The sequence below is a fragment of the Bombus bifarius genome, unplaced genomic scaffold (assembly GCF_011952205.1).
Source record: "Bombus bifarius isolate JDL3187 unplaced genomic scaffold, Bbif_JDL3187 scf7180000010271, whole genome shotgun sequence".
Classification (NCBI taxonomy): Eukaryota; Metazoa; Arthropoda; class Insecta; order Hymenoptera; family Apidae; genus Bombus; species Bombus bifarius.
This window is the reverse complement of record NW_022885586.1, coordinates 677,514-692,723: the sequence shown is the minus strand read 5'-3', so window position 1 is coordinate 692,723 and position 15,210 is coordinate 677,514. Positions and strand designations below refer to the sequence as shown.

Genomic DNA, 15,210 nt, shown 5'->3' with positions numbered 1-15,210 from the left:
GCAATTCTGATATTTCTGAGGTGAACATTTTTGCGCTTACATTTTTTACTTGTGTCGATTCAAAGATATTCTGAAGCGTGATATTGAAATTTGCAAGTTGTTCGAAGTTTATCTTATCCTTTCTAGCTATGTAATTAACGCGACACAATGATAGAAATTTTTGCTTTATCGGCCGTGAGGCCACGCAAGGCGTCGAATATATTTGTAACGCGTTCGCGTGCGAAAACTACCATAACTCAAGTTGGTTCGTGTTGGCACGCATTCCTTTCTGCGCGACACGAAAAATACTTCATCACCGGCGCATTCTTTTTACGTTCACGGCCGAAAGTACGCGCCCCATGACCATTAGGAGTTTTTATGGAGCCCCATGAGGCATCAGGTATTACGATATTGCACCAATGCACTAATTGGTATGGCTATCCAGTCTCTTTTGACACGCACGGAACTGGTGTCGTTGCGTGCAGAGATATTTAGGGGATTAAGTACAAAGGAAGACCGGCATTTTAGTTTAGTTTACTCGAGTTCATTGGTATCTCCTTTTTTTTTTCTAGAATTTTAACTGTTTTTTACGTGACTTTTAATTCCAATTAAATAAGAATGAATTCATAAATAACAAGTTACAAATTATGGATTTTCTCATTCGTAATTTAATAACTTTACTGGAAATTTACTTGTAAAATGTTATGGAACATAATTCATTAGTTGCGGTAACTTATAATTTGCACAACTTTACTAACAGTATTAAATTCAGAGTCTAGAATCGATATTTCAAAGCGGAAAGCAACGTAAACCTACTTGAATTCAGTATTTTCAGTTTCTTGTTCGTCGCTAAATCAAAGATCGACCAAATTCAATCTTCGTGACAACTTTTTAAACAAAATTTGTCTCCGACAATTAGGCTGGTTTTGTCCGCCTTACGTCGGACGAAATTCTTCGCCGTTCCGACGCTTTCGGGGAATTAATGTCGTTAAGTTCACGTTGCACGACCAGCAACGGCAAATGAAGTTGCCTCTTTGAGACTGACATTTTTTTTGTCGACGCTCGACGAGATTCCTCTTTGGAAATTCGATTACCCGATCGTCTCTCGTGTCTTAGGTGAAATTTAACGGGGTCTCTCGTTGCCCGCGTTTAACTGGAGATTTCTGCTTCTTATCGAATTAACGTGATCTCGGAGACTTATTATGAGAATGCGTAAAAAAATATTTAAATGAGTTTGAATGGGCTATAAATTTATATTTGAATAATCGATCACATTGTACAGATAAATTTGTATGAGAAAGTTTCTATCTAATTGGAATTCGATGGTTCAGTAGTACATGGGCATTATGGTGGAACGAGAAGTCAATAGCCTGATTTATCTCCGGTCGAACTACTGAGAATTGCTTTATTCGAAAATTCATAACACACTGCTATTTTAAGAAAGTGAAACGCTTCTGTTTCTTTTACGACTATTGGTAGGCTTATTCTACTGCGTAAGAATTTCTTTATAAATCTCAATAAAACATTGGTGTTATAATTTTCTAACTGGAAAAAATTGACAGCTCTTATGGTTATGATCAACCATAAAATTTATCTAAATTAACAATTAAATTGTGCTGATTTATAATTATATTTGATATACGCGTGATGTGTTTTTTACGATGATGATGCCGCTTAAAAAATGATTTATCCCTGACGCGAGCAACAGTTGAAGAGGTCACACGTTAAAGCATTTTTTTAGACCGAATGCTTCAAAATTTGGTTTTCAATTTGATCCTAGCTTAATGCGCGAGCAAATCTCATTAAAAATTCATGAACTTTCCAACTGCGTCATTGCCTGCACCGCCCTTTTTCGTCGGCCACACGAGAAGCTCTATTTAGTGAGAAACTTCTACCGACATTTGCCACGAATTTCGTTATGCTTATGCAACCACTGAGACTATTTTGTTACAATTTTTCAAATCTTCTATGCAAATTTTTCTTTATTAATATATTAAAAGTTTTTTAATAATATTTACATATTTATTTTTATAGATATATACTCAAAGTTTCCTAATATTAATAAGGATTTCGTCGATGCTTTGCAGTGAAAATCAATTGGTTGGAGTTAATAAGGCATAGCTCGCCATAGACCTTTTACGTTAATATTTCTCGTTATTATTTTTCTTGCCCTTTGCTGTTACTTTCTTCATAACGAAAGAGAAGTACTGGCAGACTATTACTGGACTTGTTCTTTCAACATTCTATTATTTTCTTTTACGTATTATCAGAATATTATGGATATTGGAAGATTATGAGAAGATTTCTAGGTTCCAACATTTGTAAAATATAATTTAGAAATCTTTTTACAAGAACATTCTTTTTATCATAGCATATACGATTAAACTTTAAGCACTGGAGAAATAAGCACTGGAGGAAATTTTATGGTCTATAAATCTAACGGGATTACGTACAGAAGGAAACGATAAATGGTAGCTTGACAAACGAACGGACGCACAAATGCACGTAACGACGCCGGAAATGGAGGAACTTGATTGTTTACGGATCTTGTTATCCACATTAGCTTTATTAGCCAATACGATACGGAATCGAACGCTTGTAGAATCTTGGCCTACAGGGACCTTCGAAACGTGTATACACCACCTCCTGGTCGTTTATTTTGCCAACATAGTGGTTCCTAATCGCATTATCGTATTTCGCCTTCCATCGTTTCGATATCTCTTCGCCATGTAATTCGTGTCTTCCAACTGATGCGATGATGGGATTAAGATATTAATGCGCCTCGTTCGAATTTATTCCAGATCGATGCGAAAGGCAATTCTTCTTTCGATGGAAAATTTTTAGACTATTGAGAATCTATAAATTTTTCATTTTCGTCGATATAAAAAGGCAATTGCTCCTATGGTTAAGAGAAATTGAATTGCAATAGCTTTGGAATATTCCTATAGAAATATTCTTTTCTGTTTCAGGTGTAAAGAACCTGGAAGATACTTGAAAGACCTTCCTCCCACAGCGGTGATAATCTGCTTCCACAACGAAGCCTGGTCGGTACTGCTGAGGACGGTACATTCCGTGTTAGATAGATCACCGGAGCACCTCATACAAGAAATAATTTTAGTAGATGACTTCTCAGATATGCGTAAGTGAACAAAATTGTTATCGATATTTAAAAGACTTATATTATAGAATGTTGGCCTAAGATTTTTTCTTTGCCAACTATATCATACGAAATTACCCTCTTACATCGAAGAAACATCACGATCAAACTACGGATAAAGGAATTTTTATCGTGTTTCTCCCTTGTGCTCTTTGATTAAGCTTCGTAATACCGAACGAGGTACAGGCGTAGTATAAGCATCACGTTTTTGTCATATTATGAAAAATACATTTTTATACACTTGTCCCACTCTATTATCCATCGCATATACATTCTTGCTTCAGAATATAAGGAAATTTAACTTTTCGTTTTTTCTTTTTTTTTTCTATAATAAAGCTATTTTTATTCATGGGAATATAGTTTGTACCTCGGCTAGTCATTAAAGAAATGTATATTTTCTAACAACGTTGGTATCCGACCGGAGTACAAAGTTAGCAACAACTGGGACAAAAAGAGCGTTCACATTACACGCGTATCCTATCCAGTATTTAATGTCAGATTTCAAACTAATTTCTGGTAAAACGAGGGTTAGTATAAATGTACCAACGAAGCAACCGAAAGTAAAACACAAAACTCTAGCCATTCTTTAAATAAGAGAGAATCGTTGCTGTAAATGGAGCTAGTCGAGGAATGGGAAAATCGGTGGGCTTATACAGATGCTACGTTGGTTCGTTACGTATCGCTACTTGTTCGTCCGAGCAAACGTATCTCTATTCAGGCTCGCGGGGTGATTCGTTATCGCGGACAGCGTTCCGTAGCTTCACGATGGATCGATTAATCGCGATCCATCTCCCCCGTGGTGTGCACAGAACCCGTAACGATCGGGTCAGCGTGAATAGAAGGGAAAGCTGGCGTCGACGTGTTGCGCGCGTGTACTCGGAAAATTCCTGACAGCTTGATGCATGCCAACGATGCCGAGACGTTGATATCTTTCCCGGTCTCTCTTCCCCTGCTTCTCTCTACACGTCCCGTGGAAAAATTCGCCTGCATCTGACGCGCGCTTTCCGGCGACCAAGGAAACTTTGACGGAAGATCGATTGTCTCTTTCTGTCGCGCGAAGCCTATTATTTCCGTGGGAAGTGCGTTTTGACAGGCTGCCATTCCTGTTTCCTTTACACAATTTTTTGACAATACCGAGTACACGAATTAGTAAGACGAATCGTACGATTCAAGAGGATTTTTCCACGCTACGAACTTCGCGAGTGTTTTATTGGCCCTGCGAGGCTGGCTGACGAGGTAGATGCGTTTAATTGGTAATTTTTGTTGGGAAATATCGTGGAAGTTTCGCTGATGAAGGATATAAGTTTGTTAATGAGTTCAGGGGAAAAGAATTGCGTAATGTAGTTCCTGTAGAGGGATGAGATTCGTGATGAATTATAAAGAATTTTACTCTAACGAAGATAAATTATGATATTTAGTAGACTTCCAGTTTCAGACGGATAAAGTATTCGCAAACATTTCAAAATACGAGTCTCTATAGACCTCTTTTGCTGGCAATGATTTAATAGAAAATTCGTTAAAACGAAATTTAATGCAATTAACCGAAGCTATTACCAGTCGTCTATAACCCAATGAATAAACTGGAAGAAACAAGATCTTTAGAAACCTCATCTCCAAAGGACAAGGCAAAGATCTCCCTTTCTTATATTTACATTTCTCAGCTCGTTGAAAGAGATAGCCAGAAGCGGAGCGGTCGGTTTATCGTCGGAGGTGTTCAGATCGAATTAACGTGTCGCCGGATGGAACGGACAGATAACTAACCGTAGTCACGTATAACAAAAGGGGGAAAAGAGGGAAGAAAATAAAAATCGCTGGGGAAAGCCGACCAGATTAAGCTCGCTTGACAGCAGGCTAGGGAAGGCGCAACGTGTTGGAAACGATAGAACAGCCTGTACAATCCCTAAATGCCGAGGATAAGCTTCTGTGCTAACCGGAAGTCAGGCTTACAAACATAGTTAGCGAGCAGCATGGGTCGACGTTGTGACCTATTACAAAACCAGTTAAATTAATTTTATCATAGGAACAGGAAACAATGAACTCCTTGCTCGCTTCTTGGTCTTCGTATTTGTGTTTTCCCTTCTTTTTATCTGTTTTCTTATCTGTCGCAGAGAAGTGTGAAATAACATGGTTGTAATAAAGACGATTTAATTAATAATAACAAGGAACGTGTCTCTTGTCTTTGCTATCTCGAGGTTAAGTTGCAACGTAATATCGCCACAGGAGAAGAATGAAAATAATCTGGTATTTTGTAAGCTTTGATGATGGGCTAAGTAAGCTCGTAACGTGATGAAAGCTCTGCCGTTATTGGCAGAAGAAAAGGTAGAAAGATATGACTAGAACCGTGAGACAAAAAGTTTCGAAATTAGGGGTAAAATACTCTTTCGGTAAAATAATCATCCAGCTGTTTAAATGTCGTTGTAAATTCGTTTAATGATGTCTTTAATATGATTCGTTAGTTTGCAAATAAACTCGATGAGGATCGTTACATTCGCACGGGTATGATACTTCAAACCTCTGTATAGTATCCGCAGTTAAACTAATTAAGCTCAGTAAGTGAAGGCTTAGAGGAAAGGTTCTCATATAGCTATTCTAACGTAAACTAAATCACGAACGTCTACTAATTGCTATCCCCAATGGGTCCCCATAATTCATCAGATCCCGTAAATCTGAATTTTACGTGTAACTATGTTGGACGGTATAGAGTTGCTGCATCACGTAGCATCTCGGATTATATCCCACAAAGGATAATAAATTAATAGACAGAGCAATAAAATTTTGGAATAACCTTACTAATCCTACAAACGTGCTTTTTTAGTACTTTATCGTGGTTTTGCAGTCCCGTAATGGAATCGTTTATAAATCCTAATGAAGATTTTATTATGTCCTTACGAATATCTCGATTTCCTTTTCACAAGCATAAATATGCAAACGTTTTTTTATCTACTTAGTCGCTGAGTAATCGAATTAACAATTTCACAGCACATCTGCAGCGTCAACTAGAGGACTACATGATGAACTACCCAAAGGTACAGATAATCCGGGCGCAAAAGCGCGAAGGTCTTATCAGGGCGCGTTTGTTGGGTGCAGCAGCGGCGAAGGCACCTGTCCTGACATATTTGGACAGCCATTGCGAATGCACCGAGGGCTGGTTGGAACCGCTTCTCGATCGTATCGCTCGTGATCCGACGACAGTCGTTTGTCCTGTGATCGATGTTATCGACGACACCACGCTCGAATATCATTGGCGGGATTCCGGCGGTGTGAACGTGGGTGGCTTCGATTGGAATCTGCAGGTAAGCAGAAATTCCTTTCGCCGTTATTTCGCGGAAACTATTCGCAATGCCGAGTGGCGATCTCTGCCGATCAGGGATGGGTTAATCGCTGGTAAAATTTGCAAAATTATTGCCGGAATTTCGATGATTGCGCTTTCGATGGGGCCGATGTCAACTGTGCTTTAGGATCTGACAGAATTCTTCGCTTTGATTATTTTGCGGAGTTTGTACGTTTCATATAAAACTATAAACAAATATTGGTATACTCATGTTAATCTGTAAAATCTTGAGATATATTTATATACACTGAGAAACGTGCATACGAATATTCGTGTCTTTCTAGAGCGTGTGATATACATATAATAATATAAAAATCTTAATTAAGAGCCTATCTATCGTATCGTGGTATTGGAGTAAAGATTAGACAATACAGAAAATATAGAAATGATTAGATCGTGATGTACACGTATCTGTGAGTGGGAGTGGCAAATTGTAAGTAGTTGTGGTCCGCCTGTAGTCAGACATGCTGTATAGTGCAGCTCTTTCCTAATTCTTCTTAATACACATATTTAATCTATTAATTAAACGGGAAAAGATCTTTCAAAAGAAGGTGAAACACAGTAAGAGGAAGACAAGTATCGCTGTGAGACAAACATATGGATAAATACAAATATGCTGGTACTAAAACTACGCTATCGAAAATATTTCGAGATTTCGTCGTCTCGCCACGGATTTCTTATAATTTCTCAATGTCGACCAGCTCGGTTCCCAAGACTTCTTGATTTTCTGTATCAGTTCAACTGGCACGCAGTCCCTGAGAGAGAGAAAAAAAGACACAAGAATCCTGCGGAGCCTGTGTGGTCACCGACGATGGCCGGAGGCCTCTTTTCGATAGATCGAGCTTTCTTTGATCGTCTCGGCACGTACGACAGTGGCTTCGATATTTGGGGTGGCGAGAATCTTGAGCTTTCCTTCAAGACCTGGATGTGCGGAGGTATGTGCAATACCAATACAAAAATTTGTCCTGGTATTTACTGAAACGAGAAAACAACTCCCGTTATTCCAGCTATTTGCTAATTCTAAAGAGTGAACATTATTCTTCGCGAAAGAATGACACCTTAAATTTTTATATAAATTCATTGTTGCGTAACTAAATTTTAAAGCCTGGAAGACGTAAAAATAACATAATATTGCTGTACGGTGATAAAAATTAAAAGCTGATCGATTAACAAAATCTATCTTTTCAGTAACTCTGTTACAAAATGCTATTCCGATAATCATTGATAATACAAGAAAATTCTAGAAGCATAAATTGTTTGGTTCCGTTAACTGAAATTGTTATTTTCATCGTGGTCATAATTTTCAAGATTCCAAATAACGAAATTTATTTCTCTGCCATTTTCTCGTATTATTAATGATCATCGAAATATCGCTTTGTAGAAAAGTTATTGAGAAACCCCGGATAGAAACACCATCACGGATATCAGTTTCAGTGCTTTCTTTAGATGCTCAAGAAGCTAGCTACAATGCTGGCCAATATTCTGGCCAAAAAAAACAGTATTGTGTACAAAATAACATGTTGAATGTTAAAAATAACACAGCAGCTACATCTCTCTTTAATTTCGACGATCAAAGTCTAGCAAAAAAAAAAAGATCCAGAAGATTTCCAGTATCATTTTTCTCATACGTTCCTTGCATAATAATTAACCCATTCCATGCTGAGTCTAATCTAAGTCAGACTCCGATATCTCTGGGCGCACAATCACGCCAATCTTCTCTATCCTCAATTTTCCACGGTTGGCTACACGGTGCCGCATGGAAAATCTCCCGGAAGACTTAAATCCTGAAAACCATAGCGATGTAGCTTCTGTTTGTGGCGAAATAAACTTGTTTCTCATCCTCTTTGCGCCCGCAATCAGCCGTTTCCGTGGTATAGGTTGCAACGAACGAACGAGCGAACGAAATTCGAAAGGCAATTGTTGTTTCCAGGTACCTTGGAAATCGTGCCGTGCTCGCACGTGGGCCACATCTTCCGCAAACGTTCGCCGTACAAGTGGCGCAGCGGCGTGAACGTGCTCAAGAGGAACAGCATAAGGCTGAGCGAAGTGTGGCTGGACGAGTATGCCAAGTACTACTACCAGAGGATAGGTCACGACAAGGTGAACACTTGCTACCCAGTCTCGCTTTTCCCACTTCCCTCGCGCCGATCTCGATTCTGTTTCGTCTTTCAGACGGATTACCCTGTCTCGAGCACGTCGTATGGCGTACTAAAATAATAATGGGAAACGAGCGTGTGAAAGAAGCAAACAGATCGGGCATAGCTTCTGGTTTCTTAGCTCTTCATAAGGCAGTACTGTGAGGCACGATCGAAAGAAAATTTTAATTCGGAAATTATAAAGGGTTAAAGATCGATATATTTTTTTTAATCGATCCAAGCAGATAATAATCCAAAGGAGTAATATGTAGCAAATAAGCTGACTGCTGAAAAACGTCCCAGATAAGACTTATTATAATGTCTTTGACCGTAGAAGCAGCATGTAGCTTAGTATTGCTACGCAACAATTTCACAGAACGACCACCTTTCTTAATGCCCCATTAATTGGATCTTATCTAAAGATACGACGTTTTTCCCTGATGGAATTCATCGTTTGCCTGATAGACAGCTTAAATTTATAGAAGACAACTGCAAGTACTTTGATTAAACAACTTGCGGTATATTCTTTTAAATTTTGAATTTCACTTTTTAGATTCGTACGCCAAAAATAATAGTTTTTTAAAAGCAGCGATGGTCTTGTAGGCAGTTTAAATGAAACATGATGTGATGGTTTCATGGAAAGTTTATAGAAAAATCTTATTATTCGTAAAACGATGACTTTTGATGGGGAGTTTTCTCCTATTAAGTCGTAGATTTTTAGAATGGAATGTTTTAAGAACAAGGCTTGGAATAAGCTACTGTCATAGTTTATTCAAAGAAACCGTTACTTAGAAATTTTTAATAAAAATTCAATTTTTCTTTTAATAGAATCAGAACTGTAGAAACTTCCTTTAAAAAGAATTTACAATACGATCACGAATTCTGCGAAATTCTAATTTTTAGTAATATATTTTCCAAGAAAATTGGAATAAAAAGAAACCAAACTTCCCGCTCTTCTTATTCAAAATGATACCATTATCTCACAAATTACGTCGACCTGTAATCTTCAGCGACAATCCTCTCATTTGCACGAACCATCCAATTGCAACGATCCACCGAAGAGGATCCGAACAGTTGCAAGCGAAATTCTTCTAATCTTTCATAATCTAGCCGTTATGAAACGAGCTCTAAACCTTTTAATCTTCAACAATAATTCTCCCTCTTATTACCAAACCGTCCAACTATCGCTTCAGCCCTATCAGGCATCAAACAGTATCACAGACTAAATTTTCACGGTTTCAAAACGAGGCTAATTTCAAGGAACTGATTCTCACTTTTAATTCCCCTCATTCCGACCCTTAACATCGGTAATAACAGTATTTCTTTCCAAGTTCGACGATAACCTTAGCAGATTAGCGTTCTGCGATGCAACTTTTGTTTTATTACAGACAAAGGATAGTCCCGGACGCGATTCAACAGTTCACTCGAGTACCGCTGGAAATTGTTTTACAGCTATCGAAAACGTTTTATCAGTGGAGCACTGGTTTGCCACAATACGTGCTTGAATTTTCCATTTTCTATAGCAGATATACTTTTTTTCGCGGCACTTTATAGCAAATAGAAGTTTGCGTGTGACATAAGAGTAAAAGGAAATAATACTTTCGGCAAGTATCCGATTGAAATATTAGCTTGGTGTTTCGGCAATGTTCAACAAAAATTGTTTCGGAATCTTCAGAAAACGTTTCACGAATGTCTAATGAGATAATTTTACGCATCGTGTATCAATTTACACGTCAATTAAACAGTGATACAATAATTTAACAGTTAATCGGGTCCCTTTACTAGCGTTCTTCTATCCAATACCAATTTCCAAGTAGAACAAGTCAGCCATTATCGAACCCATATTCTGTATCTCCAAAATTCCATGGATAAAACCTAATTACAAAGAACAACGATGGAAAAAATCTCCGACGACTAGACGAAAGTGACCATCCACGGCCTAGTAGAAGCATACTCATTGCACGAGTGCCGTGAATCGTCCCCCACCAAAGTATTGCCATTATTCTGCTCTAGAGGGCTTTAAAACTCGAGTCCATAAAAGATTCCGTGTATTCCTCTCCGGTCTTTATTTCCTCCTCGCTTGTCTCGCTTCCCTTCCCTTTCCTTCTTTACGTTTATAACTCTCATCCCCTTTTCTTACATCCCTTAAATCCCTGCCTTCCGGAAACGGCCCTTTCCTCCGACACGCAGTCCAGCTTGTTCTCTTCCTTCCATCCTTCCTTCCTTCTATCGTAGCAGGCAAAATTTCCGGGCTTATGATTCGCAATTTTCGCAGGGCAAGTACGGAGACGTATCGGAACGGAAGGCCTTGAGGAAGAAACTCGGCTGCAAGTCGTTCAAGTGGTACCTCGACAACGTTTATCCGGAGCTGTTCATACCTGGCGAGGCGGTAGCTTCCGGCGAGGTAAGAATTTACCGTGTTTCACCGCAATCCTCGTATCTTCTCTTTTGCAGCTACGTAAACGACGATCGGAATCAACGTACGGAGCCACTCGTTTCTCTTTAACGGCGTTACCAACCGACATTTTGATACACCAAGGTGCGCCAAATACTCGGAGGTTCCGTTCTTTTAGCCGAATAATGGCCATTTTTACGAATGGGATAAATGGACGAGAGAGGGCTTCCTTTTTATCTTCTTCCCTACCTCTTTTTCCCCCGTTTTCTTTTCACGGAAATGTCGCGTTACGGTTTCTAGACGCGTGGCTGCTATCCTCCCTCGGAGATTCGCGCAGGCGTCGAGTGCCGCGAGATTGTTCTTCCGTGGTTTTTCTCGGGTCTACGAAATCCTTGGTTTTCCAGGATTTTGAACTCTCTTGCTTGAGATTAGCGTATGGAAGAAGAGAGTACAACAAAGTTTTCAGTGAATTTGTTTGAATGCGTTTTGAGAGCAGCTAACAGGAACGAAAGAAATGGTAAGATAGCTCTTTTAAAGATTCTACGTAGGAATAAAAACTCTTAAAAACTGTAATACAAAATTTCCAACTTTCCACTCGAACGTACATCACGATTCGAACAATATACGATACTCGAAATCTACGTTGTTAACGCTACGAGTGGAAGAAACATCCACTCGATATTTTTCTCAGCGATATATACGAATTAACGCGTATCCTGTATTTTATACGAGGTAGGAGACAGACGAAACGCTGGCAGGGCCTGTATCTATACAGATAGGCAAAGTTCAATTGTCGGTGGCGAAGACAATGATTGATGTCGACGAGCTTGCGACATAGAAAACAATGCGTTCGATCGAGAAACAATGCAGCCCGCGGTCGAGGCAATCTCAATCGGATCGCGGCCGGAGGCTCGTGCGACATCCGATCGGAAATCGATTCGTCTCGATCGGCTTGTTGAATTCTTGGCTTACAGCACGACGAAATCGGTAGTCGCGCCGGATAATAGAGGCGAATCGAACGTCGCTTCGGGCGAAGACGTTTCAACACTGGTTGAAAGAGGCGCTGCCTTCCCCATTACTTCGCTGTTTCATTTCGATTTTGCAATTAAAGTCTTCCTTTGATGGCTTATAACTCGCGGATGTTTCTCTTCTGTGTCGTGTCCGATCCTCTGTTTATGTAAGAATTAAATTGTTAAACGAGAGACGGTGTCATGGAAATTGCGTCTGTCAGATTCATATATTTTCCTTTGGGACTTAGGCGTGGTTATGAATATGGTATTTCGCTGTTTATTCTGTATCATCCTTTTTTATTGGCAATTATTCTGATCTGTCCTGGTTTTTTTCATCAGAATTTAATAATTTCACGATATATTTGTAGATCACGAAACATAGTTTAGAGATATTGCTGTGATAGATCATTTTATCTAGAACATTTAAAAGAGTCGAGATACTTTCGCGAGTCACAGTACAGCAGTATGTCCTGTTTAGCTGGAAACGGTGAAACGTTTCAAAAAGTACGAATGATACGAGGAAACTTTTTTATTAATTAATCTTAATATTAAAATCTTGAGATGAATACTTCTATTTTTTATTACGTATTCTTGTAGCTAACATTCAGTCATTTTCAAAGCACCGCGATCTCGCGTCTTTTCCACTATCCGCTATCGAAATATAAACTTTAAAATTCGATAACGGATGGTGCAAAAAAAAAAAAAAAAAAAAGAAACAGGAGTATCCAGTGTGAAAAGATTTTGACACCGTCAGTTACAAGAGTAGATAATAAAAAACGCAGGTATCCATCTAGAAATTTTAATGTCACACTTTCACGTGACGTTTCGAGGTAATCGCACAGTCATATAGATAAAAGCACGCTATGTCTCCCTCGATACCGTGCAACTTTTATCCGCAACATTTTCTCCTATCATTCGTATTCTTCCAGATACTCGAGCGTTTCCAGTTAAACAGCACATACTGTATATTCTACTCTAAAATTAGCGATGCAACGCGTTGTTACGTGGTAAACCAGGAAATTTCGAGTTTCACGAGATCGAAGAGAAACACGGCAGGTCCAGTCGCAGTTTGATAACAGAGGGTGAACACACGCGCGGGTCGCATCGATCAAATACGTGGTGCACGAGAGTCGAGAGGACGTAATGACCCGTAGGAGAAGCGGGCTACGAGATTATCGGCGACAAGCCCGACAATCATTTCGCAATTACGAATGCAGGGAAACAGAGGGCCAGGAGACGGCGTCGCAACACGACGGAAATAAATCGAGACGTGATTGATCGCTGCAACCCTTCCATTCCACCCCGTCCCCTTCTTCCTCCGGATCGAAACGAAATTAATGCACTGTCAATCGCGAGACGAGCAAAACGGATCGTGCACATCGTGTGATTTCCGTGATTTCCGTCTCTGACGCCTGGACGTTCAACTTCCACCATCGATACTCGTGTACACTTCCGAATTCTTCGTTCTCTGTTGGAGTTTTTCCCTGTTTAGCTCGCAATATTGTTTGGTGGAAGAATAGGATGACGAAAGTGATGGATGACATTGTTTTAATGAATTTACGTTGTTTGTAAACTACAGCGAGATCCGTAATTTCTCGGCTGACAAACCTTTCGTTTATCATAAATACATGTGTTTGGTTATTGATTATTATCAACGAAGTAACTCGTACTGTTTAATATAAATTTCCCTCGTATAAAAGACAAACACGGAGAATTTAAATCAAATATTACAGCAGTGAATGTTTCTGAAATAAATTTATTTTATATTACTTTGATTGCATTTTCCAATATTTTATAGTATCAAGAGAAAGAGGCGGTGAATGGAGAAAGTTTACACAGAGATGTAACATAGGAAATTCAGTTAATAACGATTACAACTTACCTAATCTCTATAAATTTCGGAGAGACCCGCATCACACTTCGTATTTGAATGTACCATGGTAAAGTACTTAAAGTTACTTACAATGTGACTATCCATTTGTAACAATGGTAATATCCATCTTGTTTAACCTTTTATTAGAATGGCTACGTTTGCTCTCCAGTAAGAATACAGACGATTCGAATAAACTCAACCTAATATTCCTCGTTTTCTGATTAAGTTTGAACAAACAGTTTCATCTAATTTTACGAGTATTACATTCTACGATTTTCTGTACCCGCGTGAATATTTTACTAAAGGATCGAATATAATTCGAACAGAGAACAATCATTATCCTTAAGGAACTTCCTCCGATATTTTTCATCCATTTTTTTTTTTTTTTTTTTACCCTTCAACTAATTCTTAAAAATCTGGGACTGATATCGCGAGCTTTCCAACTTTTTTTCCGCCGCGTGACCTTCATATATTATTATATAAATATTCAAAGCTTGCCCATATCGAACGATTAATCTCAACCGATTCAAACGCAGGCATCGCGTGAGCAATATATTTTTCACACTTTTGCACCTTTCTCTCTTTCTCTTATTCCCACCGATTCTCTTTCGAAGCAGTTTATAGCACTTTTAACGTTTAATTAATGCCGCCATTTTTATGTGTTACGTTCACGAAACGAATGACTAAAACAGACGGGTAAAATAATGCTTCAGATCCACGATGATTATTAAACACAATAATTATGCCAGCTTACAAGCACCTGTAACGACTTTCGACTTGGCGTTCGTTTTAATGTTAAATCGTCGGAATAATCTTCACGAGACGGTATCGTATAGAAATATCGATCGAAGAAAAGTCAGTCCTTGTTCCTCGTAATCTCGTGGACCCTTCTCGAAAACCCTAGATCCTTTCCTCATGTACGTTCGTAGATTCACGACAAAGTCACGGCATCTAACGTTGGATTAAAGGCTTTCTACTTTCATGTAAATTGCAGTGTCACGCAATGTGGATATTTCATGCTTTCCCTTATCCTTGTCACTCTGTTTTCCTTTAGTTCGCCGATTTTATCCCGAATTAAGTGAAGGAAGACCGAAAATTTTTCGTACGGTTGGATAATTGAATGTAAATCCTGAGACAGAATCAAGTGGGAAAAGGAAAGTGGCGAGAGGAAGCTTATGAAAGGAAAAAGTGATCACAGTCGATGATATATCAGGTACACCGTAATTTTGTTGAACGCACTCGAATTCGAAGAAAACTTCGGAAGTGAAGATTTCCAGTAGAAACGGACAAACATATTTTTATTAATCTTGTCAGTCACATCGTGAACTTT

At 38.9% G+C, this 15,210-nt stretch overlaps 1 protein-coding gene across 5 annotated transcripts in view; it reads left to right on the top strand.

Moving 5' to 3' along the window:
- LOC117216540 (putative polypeptide N-acetylgalactosaminyltransferase 9) overlaps positions 1-15,210 on the top strand; it is a 294,302-nt gene that overhangs the window by 261,923 nt on the left and 17,169 nt on the right. For all 5 annotated transcript variants that reach the window (XM_033463303.1, XM_033463300.1, XM_033463299.1 and 2 more), the window contains 5 exons: positions 2,949-3,118; positions 6,116-6,429; positions 7,204-7,402; positions 8,398-8,567; positions 10,878-11,006. In XM_033463303.1, the coding sequence (XP_033319194.1) occupies positions 2,949-3,118; positions 6,116-6,429; positions 7,204-7,402; positions 8,398-8,567; positions 10,878-11,006 (982 nt within the window). The remainder of the gene's footprint in view (positions 1-2,948; positions 3,119-6,115; positions 6,430-7,203; positions 7,403-8,397; positions 8,568-10,877; positions 11,007-15,210) is intronic.